At 46.8% G+C, this 13,405-nt stretch overlaps 1 protein-coding gene across 5 annotated transcripts in view; it reads right to left on the bottom strand.

Annotated features, from left to right (window-relative positions):
- Positions 1 to 13,405, bottom strand: part of ARHGEF37 (Rho guanine nucleotide exchange factor 37) — a 52,094-nt gene that overhangs the window by 11,281 nt on the left and 27,408 nt on the right. For 4 of the 5 annotated variants that reach the window (XM_057731279.1, XM_057731298.1, XM_057731307.1 and 1 more), the window contains 5 exons: positions 6,750 to 6,949; positions 5,443 to 5,573; positions 4,665 to 4,769; positions 2,700 to 2,810; positions 1,694 to 2,023 (listed from right to left, as the gene is read on the bottom strand). In XM_057731279.1, coding sequence (XP_057587262.1) covers positions 1,694 to 2,023; positions 2,700 to 2,810; positions 4,665 to 4,769; positions 5,443 to 5,573; positions 6,750 to 6,949 — 877 coding nt within the window. The remainder of the gene's footprint in view (positions 1 to 1,693; positions 2,024 to 2,699; positions 2,811 to 4,664; positions 4,770 to 5,442; positions 5,574 to 6,749; positions 6,950 to 13,405) is intronic. The other variant, XM_057731289.1, reaches the window with a different exon arrangement.

Consider the following 13,405-nt stretch of genomic DNA (forward strand, 5'->3'; position numbering starts at 1 on the left):
ATCAAGAAATGCCCTCTTTCTGGGACTTCCCTGGTGGTCCAGTGGTAAAGACTCAGTCCTCCCAATGCAGGGCGCAGGGGTTCAGGGTTCACTGGTCAGAGAACTAAGATCCCGCACGCTGCACAGTGTGGCCAAAAAAAGAAAAAACAGACAAAAAGAAATACCCTCTTTCTGTTGTTATGAAATTGACCTCCCCATTACTTTATCCTAGAACACTTCCCAGCCCTGCACACCCCACTCTAAATACAAAAGGGTCTGGCCACCCTGGGGAGAAAACTGAAGGATAAGAAGAGAATGAAAAGATCACCTAAACAGATTTACCCTCTGCCTTCAGGAAAGAGAAATGCTTCTTTTGCAGAGGGCTCAGGCTTAATTCAAAAAGAGTGAATGAGACAGAACTCTGTACTAAATGCTGTGAGGGCCAAAAAGAAGAAAAGCTCAATGAGGGGAAACAGCTTCGTTCATCACCCCAGCAGAAGGCAGGCTCTGATAAGTGCTGAGCAGAAGTACATCCTAAGGGCTGCTGGAGTACAGAAGATGGGGAGATGGGTCCTCCCATCTGGAGTAGGAGGATTCTGAGAGCTTCATGGAGAGATTCACTCATTTGTCTCATATTCGGGGAGGTCCTACCATACGCCAGGCACTGGGGCGATGGGGAGGGACATTCTAGGCTGAAGAAGGAGGCTGTGGAAAGGGACTGTGGTCACACTCAGAAGTGGTGCACTGGAAGTCGAGGCTGCAGATGTAGAGTAGGACTATGGGCTGGGAAGGTAGTGATGGGGTGTGGCAAATTTTAGAGGGATTTTTATGCAACAGACTGGATGGGGAAAGCTGAGCTAGGACACATGAAGCACAGGAGACAGCATGTGGTATGAGCAGTACGGAAATTTCCCCAGAGCTTAGCCCCACAGGCCATTGAGCTCTGATGTTGATATCAGAGAGAGACTTAAGGGCAGTTGAGTGTTCTTTCCTATACCAACCCCAGTCTTCAAAATTCTAAAATCAAAGTTTGTACTTGGAGGTTTGTCCAAACCTCTTTGTGATCTATTTATGCTTTTAGCAGAAGGCTCCTTTTATAGGCTGTCGGGCATTGTGGTTCAGGCTCTGGAGTTGAACTGCCAGGATTCAAATTGAGCTATTAGCTGTGTGGCTTTGGGCAAGCTGTTTAACCTCTGTGCTCCGGCTTCCTTTTGAAATGAGAATAATAATAATGTCTACTCTGTAGGGTTATTGTGAGGATTAAGTGAGACAATATATGGAAAGTGTTCCAAAGGTGCCCAGTAAGTGCTCACGAGGAGGCAGCTGCTAGAAGTAGTAACAGTGGCAGGAACACCACTGGAGACATTTACTCCTGACTGTGTAGAAAGGACCCTGTTTCTGTTACCTACTTCTAATACACTCCAGGGAATGGCCCCAAGGCCTGTATCTTCCCGGCAGAGCCTCCTGTGCTTCTGAGTCCCAGAGCCTAGGAGTGGCCTGGAGTCCCAGTTCTACCCTTGCTTTCATGGTTTGACTCTATTAATGGAGGGAGAACAGGCATGAGAAAGACCCGGAAGGTCCCCTCCTAAGGCCTCCTCCTAAGCACCTGATGGCCCGTTTGGAATGCCCAACCTCACTCCATCCCATCCCCTGCAGACAGCCAGCAGAAGGGGCAAGAAGGCCCTGCCTGGCATCCCAGTCCCAGAGGCCTTACCTGGGCCAAGCTGCCCTCTGTCCTCTGCAGCACTTGCTCTGCAAGGTCCCTCTGGAGGGTCACAAATGTGCACAGGATCTGGCCCAGCCACCGCATGGCCAGCTGGTTAAACTGTGGGAGCTCAGCCACTAGCAGGGAGTTGAGTGCCTGGTACGTGTGCCGGGCCGCCTCCTCCTCGTAGGTCATGCTGCCCACCTCCAGCAGCTTCTCTTCCACCCTCTCAAAGTCCAGTAGTTTGTCCAGACGCTTCTTGATCAGATTCTGAGGGCCGGCCAAGGCTTTGGCCAGGCTGCACAATGGCTGCCACACCAGGGCTTCCAGCCGCTGCTTCTGTGGGAAGAGGTGAGCTTGGGAGTGGGGGAAGGAGGTGGCAGACGGTAGGCACAGGGGGAAGGGGCTTTGGAGGTGGGCAGGACTAGGCTCCTGTCCCACATGCGACGACCAGCTGTGACCTTTAGCATGATATCTAACCTTTCTGGGCCTCAATGTGCCCATCTGAAAAATGGGGACAATGCATGTAAGAAATTTAGCAGAGTGCCTGGCACAGAATAAGTATTCAATATATGTCATTTCTTAATATGGTCACTGTGCACAGATGTTGAAAAAATTTTTCTATAGAATGGTGGTCAAAAGCATATTCCTTGGGGCTCAGATCCTAGCTTCCCCCTGACCATGTGAATAAACTGGGAGGTCACCCTCTCTGAGCCTCAAGCTTTCAACTGCAGAATGGAGCTATTAATAGTATCTATCCTGTAAGTTGTGTTGTGAGGATTAAATGAGGTAAAGAATGTAAAGAGTTTAGCACACTGACTGGCAGACAACAAAGCGCAATAATCTTTAGCTGGGGCTATTTTTATCAGGAAAATGCACTAATAATAATCTCTGCGCTGCTGACTACCCCGGACTGTCATGGATGTGATGATCGTGGAAAGGGTCTGTCTTCTAAATATTATTCTTATAGGCTCTGCCACCTGCCTAAAAAAATGAAAGGAGAAGTTCTACTCACAAACGCAGGGAAGGCCTGGAGCTGCAGGTCTCTTGCCAGGTAACAGTACTGCACCACAGGCCCCCCGGGGATGTCCAGGTCATATTCCTGGGGCCGGAAGCGGAGGAAAGCCTAGATGGGGTCAAATGAGAGAGCCAATCATGGCCAGTCGTGGCCATCTTACGCCTGAATCCCTCTCTGCCACAGCCCGGAAGAGGTTGCCCAGGCTGTCTGCACAACCTAGGTGATTAGAAAGTTCTTTCTTAGACTGAGCCCACATCTTTCTCCCTATTTCAGTGCTGCCTTAACTTCACACATTTGCATATCTCTTTTGTGATTTTCTTTTTTGCCCTGTCCATGTTCCTCATGTTCTATTAATACTTTTCCCTTAAATCACCCTAGCGTCCCTATTTAAATTAATGCATTAAAAAAAAAGAAACCACCTTATGAGGAATTCCCTGGTGGTCCAGTGGTTAGGACTCCGTGCTTTCACTGCCAACCGCCCGGGTTCAATCCCTGGTGGGGAAACTAAGATCCCACAACCACACAGCATGGCAAAAAAAAAAAAAAAAAAAAGAAACAGGAAAAAAAATGACCTTATGATACTAACATAAAGGGAAAGCCAGTAATAATTGCCATAAATAAGCATGTAAGAATAATTGCTATAAAAACAATGTTATTAAGTTTTGTCTGAGCGTCATGGTCTGCTGAAGGCTTCCAGCCCGAGACTTGTTCTGCCTGTTTATCTAAGACGTCAGCAAAAGAGGCTTTTCCTGGACTCTGAGGATTAAAAGAGAGAATCATTTTCTTGTTATGGGATTTCATGTCAACACTGTATCTGTCATGTAAGCCCTGCATTTAGGGAAATGAAGCCTTAATGTTTCCAAGTATCTGTTCTACTCTACAAAGCCAGATGTGTCTCTCATGGGCCTCTGGTTTCTCTCTCAACACCCCTCCATTCGTTCTCTGAGGGCCTTCCGCTTCTGCTCACTGTGCTGTTCAGAACTCCCTTCTGAGGGAGCAGGAACAAGTAGGGGATGCACCCCACACAGAGGAGCGTAGAACTACGACCTCCCTCCTTCTCCATACTTCCAATAATGCCACCCCAAATCCTATTATCCAAAGAGCCTGTTATCGCCTGACTGAGCTGGTCTGCGCAAATGGACATGACTGAGAACAGAACCACACAAAAGGGACAGAGTGGGTGCAATGAGCCGGCATCGATGATAAGGATGCAGGGGAAATTTTGGCGCAAGGAAAGTGATGGGCTGGATGGGAATGCAAACGGGTGTCCCTGTGGGCTGAATCTGGTTTGCAGAAATATATTTTCTTGGACCCACGTAACATATAAATTCTTATTTAATTAGCTGTTCATGTGGATACATCATGAGATTTCACCTGAAGGTCTGAATTTCCAGTTTTCTTCTTCCTTAAAATCAGAACTGGCAGCACTGGGTCCACACTCCCACACAGCAACAACTCCCCTGAGCCAAGGAAGAGCTGCCCCTTTCATTTTATTCATTCATTCATTTATTCGGGCATTCAGACTCCAAATATTACTACATATTGAACTCTACCAAAAAATCTCTCATAAATAGACATTAGGCCTTATACACCTGCACACTTCAGCCGATAATATTACCGGCCTGGTCCCTTTGAGCACCTGTGTTTGTCACCCCTGCTCCAGGTGCCGGTCTGGCAGAGTCCCTCCAGGGGGCTCTGATTCCAGTGAGTTTCAACCCTGCCCAGTGGGAACCCCACCCCTTGAGAACTCAATGAGCGTAGAAGCTGCCCCAGCCTGAAGACCCGTGGGCTGAGGAGTGCTTGCCCGTGGCGCCTCTTCTGACCTCCAGCCAGCAACTGTATGACCTCTTCCATTTGGTTCCCAAAGCTGGTACCTTTGTCAGCTTGTTCCACGGGCCCTGCATGCCTCCTGCCCGGGGATCCCAGCCCTGCCCCACCCATTATTAACCGCAGAAGCCTCACCTCCAAATTATCCAGGTAAGCAGCCACATTATTTTTCAACTCAGTCACACACAGCGACACCCAGTGGAATCTCTCTTCTAAATCATCAAATTCCTTGTCTTCTGTCTGTGAGTAAAGTTATGCTTGTGAGGGCCGAGAACATCCACATGGGAGAAGTGCACACCCCTTTCCTTACTAGGGACCACTTTTCCACAGACCTGCCCAGCAGAGCCAGTTCCTCCAGACCCAAAATTGAGTGGGATGGTTAGAGGCAGTAAGTGCAGCTTAGTGGTTTTGTATTCAGACCATGGAATCAGACACATGAGCCTAAGAGTCCTGGCTCACTGGCTTCCTGGCTGTGTGAACTTAGGCAAGTGTTTTACACTCTCTGAGCCTGTTTCCTCATCTGCAACATGGGGATAATATGAACACTTACTTCACTGTGTGGACCCATTAATGCCTGGTTCAGAGTAAGTACTCAAGCAACTTGAGCTGCTACTAGTAGCTATTAAAGGCTAGTTCCTTGCCCAGACCCAGACATTAGCTCTCCTATCTGTATGGAGAGGACCCAGAGAAAGAGCAGCATGAGACGGGGTAGAGACAGCCCCACCCCGGCTCTTCAGAATCAAGTGGGGGTGCCTACTCTGCCTCTTCCTGGCTACAGCTGCCAGAAGTTCGCTCCCTCAGCCTCAGTTTCCTCATCTCGGAAAGGAGCCTAAGACCCCTGCCCCACCACAGCACAATCTTGCCCCTTGGGATGCGCATCCGGGATCCGACCCTTCCTCCCGTCCACGCTCACCTTGGGTACGAGCCCCGCCTCCTGCTTCAGCAGCTGGCTCAGCCGGGTGGTCTTCTTGGAAAGTGTGTGCGTATTGATGCGGGCCAGTCGCTCCCGGAGGCTCAGCGGCTCCACCTTGGTGTACTTGGAGGCTGCACCAGCAGAGGAGAAGGAGGGCACAGGGACCAGAGCTGACCCAGGACAGCAAAAGCCCCTGACATACCTGCCTAGACACCTCTTGGGCCCTCTTCTCACATGTGAGGGTCACACCCATTAGAATGGCGAATCCCAGAGGAAAAGCACAGGGCTCAGAGCCCTTACTCTGACGTGAGAACCTTGACTGAAGAGCTTCCTGCCTGTCTGACTTCTTGGGCCTCAGTTTCCTCATCTATAAATGAGGCTAGCCACCTCACAGGATTGCTGGGAGATCACATAAGATGACAGGTCTGGGGCAAATGACTTAAACTCTCATTTTACCCAGCTGTGAAATGGGGCTAACAGTGCCACCCTCAGGGCTATCGTAAGGATCAAACAAGGTAATGAGTGAAAAAAACATGTCATAGTTAGCCCTCAGTGAATTATCACTACTACACTATCTCAGTTGTGCAACTGAGTTTTTTGTCTACTTGGGACACTGCTTCACTTTCCAGACCTTTCTGTTTGAACAACTTGAGAGGCAGTGACCTCCCCCCTTTCTCCTCCTACCCTCACCCCTGATATATACACAGCTCTTTGCCTCCCCAGTACTCCTTTCTCCTTAGTACAGCAGCCATGTGGTTTGGCTAAGAATGACTTCACTTTAGTTCAAGGGGTGGATGCTGACTGTTATAAGCCTATTCACATAATCCCCCCCGCCCCTCACCACAATGATAGGTTCAAGGAAGGGCACAGAACTCAGGCCTACGCCCGTCAGTTCATGACATTCCCCTAACCATGGCAATTGGTTCAGGGTGAGCATATGACTCAAATGAGTCCTATCAGAGTGAAGCTCCAATTTAGTTTTTACAGCTAAGGGAAGAAAGGGCCCATTTTATCCTGGAGGGTGTGGTATGCAGATGGGAGTCTTAGGACAGCAATAGCCATTTACTATTATGAGGGAGGCCAGCCTGAAGAGGAAAGAGACACACAGTAAAGGCCAGAGACAAGAGAAGTACAGGGAAATGATGCCAGTACTCTGCTCAAACCCTACCTAAAACCCACATTACCTCTGGACTTGTGGGTTACGTGAGCTACTATATTCCCTTTACTGGTGAAGGCAGTTTGAGATGAGTTTTTTGTAACTAGAAGCATTCTCACTAATGTATCACCTACATGCCCCAAGTCCTTACCAACTTCTTTGCGCCTCTTGTACTCATTGATGTTGGTGACCACATCCTGGAGGGCAGAGGTAGCCCTCTGAAGGACCGGGTAGGCACTTGCATCAGGGAGTGTGTTCTCCAGAATTTTCTGCAGCAGCAATGGGTATCTGGTAATCCTCTGCAGAGGAATTACCAGCAAGAAACTGAGGCCTGAGGGTCCAGCTTGAGGCCTGAGGGAGAAGGCTGGTGTTAGGTAGGTCAAGTCCATCCTTCGGGGCACCAAGGGGCCTGGGCTCTAGTTCCAGCTGTGCCATTTAATTCACTGTGAGCTCAGGCAAGTCGACCTCCTTCTGTGGTCCTCAGTTTCCTCATTTGTAACCTGTGAGGTCTAGAGGTTAGATGGGTGCTACTAGTTCTCACTTTATCCCTTTCTGGGCCTTGGTTCCCCATCTGTACTAAACTCTGCCCTCAGCTTACTTGGTCTCTCAACAGCTGACACAGCTGACCACCTCCTCTTTCTCAAAACACTGTCTTCTTCTGGCCCCAGAGACACCCTTCGTCCTGCTTCCCTCACTCCACAGGCCACCCTCTTGGCCTCCTCTGCTGGCTTCTCTCCAGGGCTGGAGTGCCCGGGGCCTCCTCTCCTCCTTCTCTCTCCACTCACTCTTACTGACCTCATTTAGTCCTATGGCTTTAAACATATCCCAAACCCAGATCTCCACTTTCTACTTCTGTCCAGAGCTCCAGACTCACACAGTCAACTGCCTACCTGAGATCTCCACTTGGGGTGTCTCAAGTACAACTCCATCCATTGGACATGCACGTGATATCTCATTTAATAAAATGGTTCTGCTGCTTTAAAAATGAAGATCTTTTCAAGTCATAGGAACTTGGGAATTCCCTGGGGGTTCAGTGCTGTGGGCCCGGGTTGGATCCTTGGTGAGGGAACCAAGATCCCACACGCTGCGCAGCACGCCACCCCACCCCACCCAAAAAACTTTCTTTAAAAAACATTAGGTCACATTTGAAAAAGTAAAATATACAACAAAACACAGGAATTGATAGTGTCAAGGTCCCTTCCAGATGTACCACGGATGCATAGATGATTATTCCTAGTTCCCTTCCTGACGATGTCTGCAAGTTGCAGAAAGAAAGCCTGAGTCAATGGCATCTGGAACAAGACTCCGACAGTTCTTCCTTGATCATGACCAGTAGCCCTCAGACCCCCCTTCTGAGAAGCCCACGAGGGTTTCAAACCTCGATGTCTACGCATGCCTCCTGCACAAAGCCTCACTAATGCTTCTTGCGACTATTATCTGGCCTCCTCGCCACAGTACCCTTGCCTCTTGATCTTCTTCCTATGGAAACATCTCCAGACCAAATGTCCAGGAAAGATCAGCCATGAGGCTGGGAACAGACATAGCAGGTGGGAGACTCCCCCCCCCCCCCATTAGCTGCAGGGGGTTGGGACAAAGGGATGGGATTACCTGTCAGGACAAGCCTATGCCGACCATCTGCTCTCACCAACGTTTCCCAGCACTTGGCTGACCGAGGGCAGGAGGAGTGGAAACAGTCGCCAAATATTTGCAAAACTCTGTCCTCTGGGATTTCTTTCCATGGGAAAGGGCCAACAGCCTCATGGGGACAACTGTCACTTCACAAATCAGAGGGGACAAAGGGGAGGGGGTCTTCAAAGAGATGATTACATCTCTTCTCCATAATCACTAAGGAGCAACTACAGAATTACGGATGCCTCTTAATTTACAGCCTTTCTAAGGTAATTTGGAGAAAACTCTTTTTGCAACCTTTCAGATGGGCAACCAAAATTGAAAGGCTCACCCAGAGCTGGATGAGTATGGGGAAACCAGCCTTCTCACATTCTCTTGGTGGGAGTATCAGTTGGTGGGATCTTTTTAGAAAGCAGTTTGGCAATTTGTGAAATGTACAAACCCTTTATTCCCTCAGTCCCACTACAGAAATCTACCCACAGAAATATCAACTCAAGTGAGCATGGATAAAGGTAGAAGTTATTCAGCAACTCTATTTATGACAGTAACATTTTGGAAATAATCCTAACATCCATCAACAGGGAATGGTTAAATAAACCACAGACTATGAGCTGCCCTGGAAAAGAACTCTATGCAGCCACGAAAAAGAACATGGGGACTTCCCTGGTTGCTCAGTGGTTAAGAATCCACCTGCCAATGCAGGGGACATGGGTTCGATTCCTGGTCCGGGAAGATCCCACACGCTGCAGAGCAACTAAGCCCATGTGCCACAAATACTGAGCCTGTGCTCTAGAGCCCGTGAGCCACAACTATTGAGCCCACGTGCCACAACTACTGAAGCCCACATGCCTAGAGCCCGTGCTCTGCAACAAGAGAAGCCACTGCACTGAGAAGCCTGTGCATCACAATGAAGAGTAGCCCCCGCTCACCACAACTAGAAAAAGGCCTCACGCAGCAACAAAGACCCAACGCAGCCAAAACAAAACAAAACAAAAAGAACTTGGTAGAACAACTCATATTGTCCTGAAAAGATATTTATTCATGGCCATGATTAAGTGAAAAAGCAAGTTCTAGAACAGCATGTAGAGTAGAAGCCCCTTAAAACATTCATTCATTCATTCATCCATTCACTGATCCTATCTATCTATCCATCCATCCACCCATCCATCCATCCATCCATCCATCCATCCATCCATCCAACATCTAAACGTTCCCTTGCAAAGTTTATTTCCTCTCTGTCTGTAAATATACAGAATAAAGTTTGGGTGGAAAATGTTAACTACCAGGGGGAGGATGGGGAAACAGGAAACCAAGGGGCAATGGACTTACACTTTTTACTTTATATACCTGTGTTTTGCTTAAGATTTTCTTCTTTCAATAACCACATGTTACTTTTCTATTTAAAACAAATAAAAAATGCCAATAAAGGAAAACAGGTTATTTGCCTCCTCCAAATACTCCGCCTCAGTTGCTATGGAACTGAGGCAGAACGCTTTGTGCTGGACAGATCCACCTCTGCAACCAGCCTCCCTCCCCCCACCCCCAAAAGCTATGCCATTAGGATGGTCTCCCTAAGGCAGAGCTTCCTGCCAGCTGCAAGGGCAAGCTTCTGATTCCCTTGGGCCCCAAGTGGGAAGCATTGCCTTAAAAGACAGAATAAATTGGGAGTTCCCTGGTGGGCTAGTGGTTAGGGTTCTGGGCTTTCACTGCCATAGCCCGGGTTCAATCCCTGGTCAGGGAACTGAGATCCTGCAAGCCCTGCAAAGACTCCATGTTTCCACTGCAGGGGGCACAGGTTCAATCCCCCTGGTCAGGGAAGTTTCATATATTCATGGTGCAGCGCAAAAAAACAAAAAACAAAAAAAAAAACGGGGATGGGGGAGGTAAGAGAGAGACAGGGTAAACTAAATACCCCACCCACTCACCCATCCAAATAAAAAGTAGGAGGCGGCATATATTTTAGAATCACAAAGGTCTAATTAGATGATAGCATCTATTACTATCTGGATGAGAAAGAACCATTTATGGCTGGTGTGATTCTATTTGGCCAAGTTCTGGAAAGAGTCCCATGATCATCAGCACAAGATAGCCAAGATATTGTTTCAAGAGGGAGGGGATCAAAAGTTCTAGAGCAGCATGTATAGCAGGAGCCCCTTAAAAATTCATTCTATCTACCTATCTATCCATCCATCAATCCATCCATCCATCCATCCAATGTCTACCCTTTCCCATGGGAAGTCTATTTTCTGTCTGCCTATAAATACACAGAATAAAATAAAATACACAAATAATACACAATACACAATAATAAAATACACAAAATCTGTCTGTTTGGATGACAGAAAGAATGTCATTCCTGCTGCAACATTAGACCAGAGGATTTCATTGAGGGCATTTTTGAAACTTGTAGGCTCTGGGGTGCTGCAGGCATTTAGTGGACAGGGACCCAGGGATGCAGGATATCCTGCAAGGACAGTCCTACACTATGGAGAATTGTTCTAAGTTTCATATGCCCCTCTCAACATTCACAGACGGAATGAATGCCTTGAAATGGGCTGCGATTTCAAGAACTGAGATATTTTTGTGACACCTGGACTCCATTCAGTCACATATCTTAACACTGGGAATTACTATGACACTACCTTTTGTAAATAAGGCCAAGGTCATTTGCAAGAACATCATCCTTCCTCATTCCCTCTGCCTCCCAGTATGTAATGTTATCCCTACTTCAGTCATGCTGTTTCCTTCTCTCTCTTATCATACACAAGGAAGTCAGGTTTGTTTTCATTGCTCTCTGTTATTCCAGGGTACACATATTCTCTGCTCTTTTCTTTTTCTGTACTTCTTGTACAGAATGGCTTCTGAATTTTTTTTTAAGTTTTTTTTATTAATTAATTAATTTATTTATTGGCTGAGTTGGGTCTTCATTGCTGCACCCAGTCTTTCTCTAGTTGCAGCGAGCAGGGGCTACTCTTCGTTGCAGTGTGCAGACTTCTCAGTGCGGTGGCTTCTTTTGTTGCGGAGCATGGGCTCTAGTCAACAGGCTTCAGTAGTTGCAGCACGTGGGTTCAATGGTTGTGGCTCGTGGGCTCTAAAGCACAGGCTCAGTAGTTGTGGCACCTGGACTTAGTTGCTCTGTGGCATGTGGGATGTTCCTGGATCAGGGTTCAAACCCGTGTCCCCTGTATTGGCAGGAGGATTCTTAACCTCCGAGCCACCAGGGAAATCCCAACTTCTTTGCTTAAATCCAAGTTTATTTATTATAAGTAGGTACAAGCATCTGATTGCCTCATAATATTTTACAGTGTAGTGGTGCCCAAGCATTTGCACACTGAAATACATATTACTTTATCAGAAATTATTTTCCTTTTCTCTCTCCTTTAATTATAGTTAAGCCATTATATTGATTTTTTCAGTTATGTATATAGGCAGGATAATTTTTTTTCCAGAATATGACTCAGGATACTACATATATTTAATGTTTGTTATAAAAAGGGGGCATTGGGACTGACAGAGCTGAGAACCACAGTGTGTTCTCAGGGAAGCATAATCCCTGGCTAGCCAAGGTAACTACAATAGCTGGGAATTACTGAGTGTTACTTACATGCAGTGAGTCTATTCCCCATGAGCTGTTGTTATTACTCCCATTCTACACGTTACGGAAACTAGGTTCTGAGACATGAAATGGCTTTGCCAAGGTGAATAAGGGGCAGAGCCCAATCTGCTGCCAGGCAGCCTGGCGCCAAAGCCCATGACACCTGGCCTGGCTGGGAAAGACCTGAGTGCAGAAGACATGACAAACAGCAGCCTCTGCGCCAACTAGTGCCCCCCACACAGTGTTTCTAACATGTCTGAACTAGATGCCAAGATTTAACACTTGGGAGACTTACATCAAAGTTTCTGGTTTCTCTTGAAAGATCAGAGGATCTGGGCACCGTGGAATTACACTTCTGAATGACAACTGAGGCAGATGCTTTACAAAAAAAATGGCTGCAATTATTTCACTCTCTGTATCTACACCCTTTGAATATGACTTTGAAGCTTCTCCCATCAGGAAGTGGAGACTTCTCCACCCCTTGAGTCTGGCACAGCATGCCAATTCCAAGCCAAGACCTCAAAAGGCAGAGCTGAGTCAGCTTGTGTGTCCCAGATACAAAAGAGAGCCCAGCCAACATCAGCAAAGCTGACCCGCAGTTGATCACAGGCACATGAGGGTGTTCAGCCAGGACTAGAAGAATCATTTACTGAGCCCAGCTAAATCGCTAACATGCATAAGTGTGACCTAAATAAAGGTTTGCTTTAAACATATTTTGGGATATTTTAAACATATGTTAAACCATTATATTTGGGTTAGTTTGTCATGTAGCAAAAGCTATTCAATATAGCAACAATCAGCTGAGGCTGGTCTGCTGGCTCTGGTTTGCCACAGTCTCCACTACCCCCTTTTGTCCCACATCTGGCATCCTGCTTCCCTCATTACTGTTACCTGCTTCACTCCTGTAGAAATGTATTTAGTGACCCTTGTAAAAGCCTAAGTTTGTAAGATCCATGAAGGGATCAAAGGAATCAAAGGAGAAAATGAATGTAGGTTTTTTTGGAGGCTGGGAGGGGCTAGGACATGGGTACTTCAAAAGGAGGCTTCAGGGGACAGAGGGATAAGGATAAAATAAGGGAGAGAAGGAGGAGAGGTAGCAGGAGGCTCCATATGAGATAATGTGAACTCAGAGACTGAAATCTACACTGTCTTTCACTTGGGTGTAAAGGAAATGTCTAAATAAGATGAAATAATAATAATCTATGTTCTTCCTACACTATTCTGATTGCCAGAAGATGACCTTCATCTATCTTCATTTGGTGAGCTTGTCCTGGGGAAGATATAAGCCTTTTCAAAACAGAAAAGAAGCATAAGAGTTTACAAGCAAGGAAATACAGATACCTCTTAAATAAACAAAAAGAAGGTAAATGCAAAATGAAATGTTACTGAGATGGTGTTTTTCACCTATCTCAGTAGTAAATACTCTAAAGTTTAACAACATACTCTGCTGGTGAGGCTGTGGGGAAACAGATACCCTCATATGTTGCTCATGGGAAAATCAATGGGTACAGCCTTTACAGAGGACAATTTTGCAATATTATCAAAATTATCAAGGTATACTCCCTTTGACCTTTAACTTACAG

The sequence above is a fragment of the Hippopotamus amphibius genome, chromosome 1, assembly GCF_030028045.1.
Source record: "Hippopotamus amphibius kiboko isolate mHipAmp2 chromosome 1, mHipAmp2.hap2, whole genome shotgun sequence".
NCBI lineage: Eukaryota > Metazoa > Chordata > Mammalia > Artiodactyla > Hippopotamidae > Hippopotamus > Hippopotamus amphibius.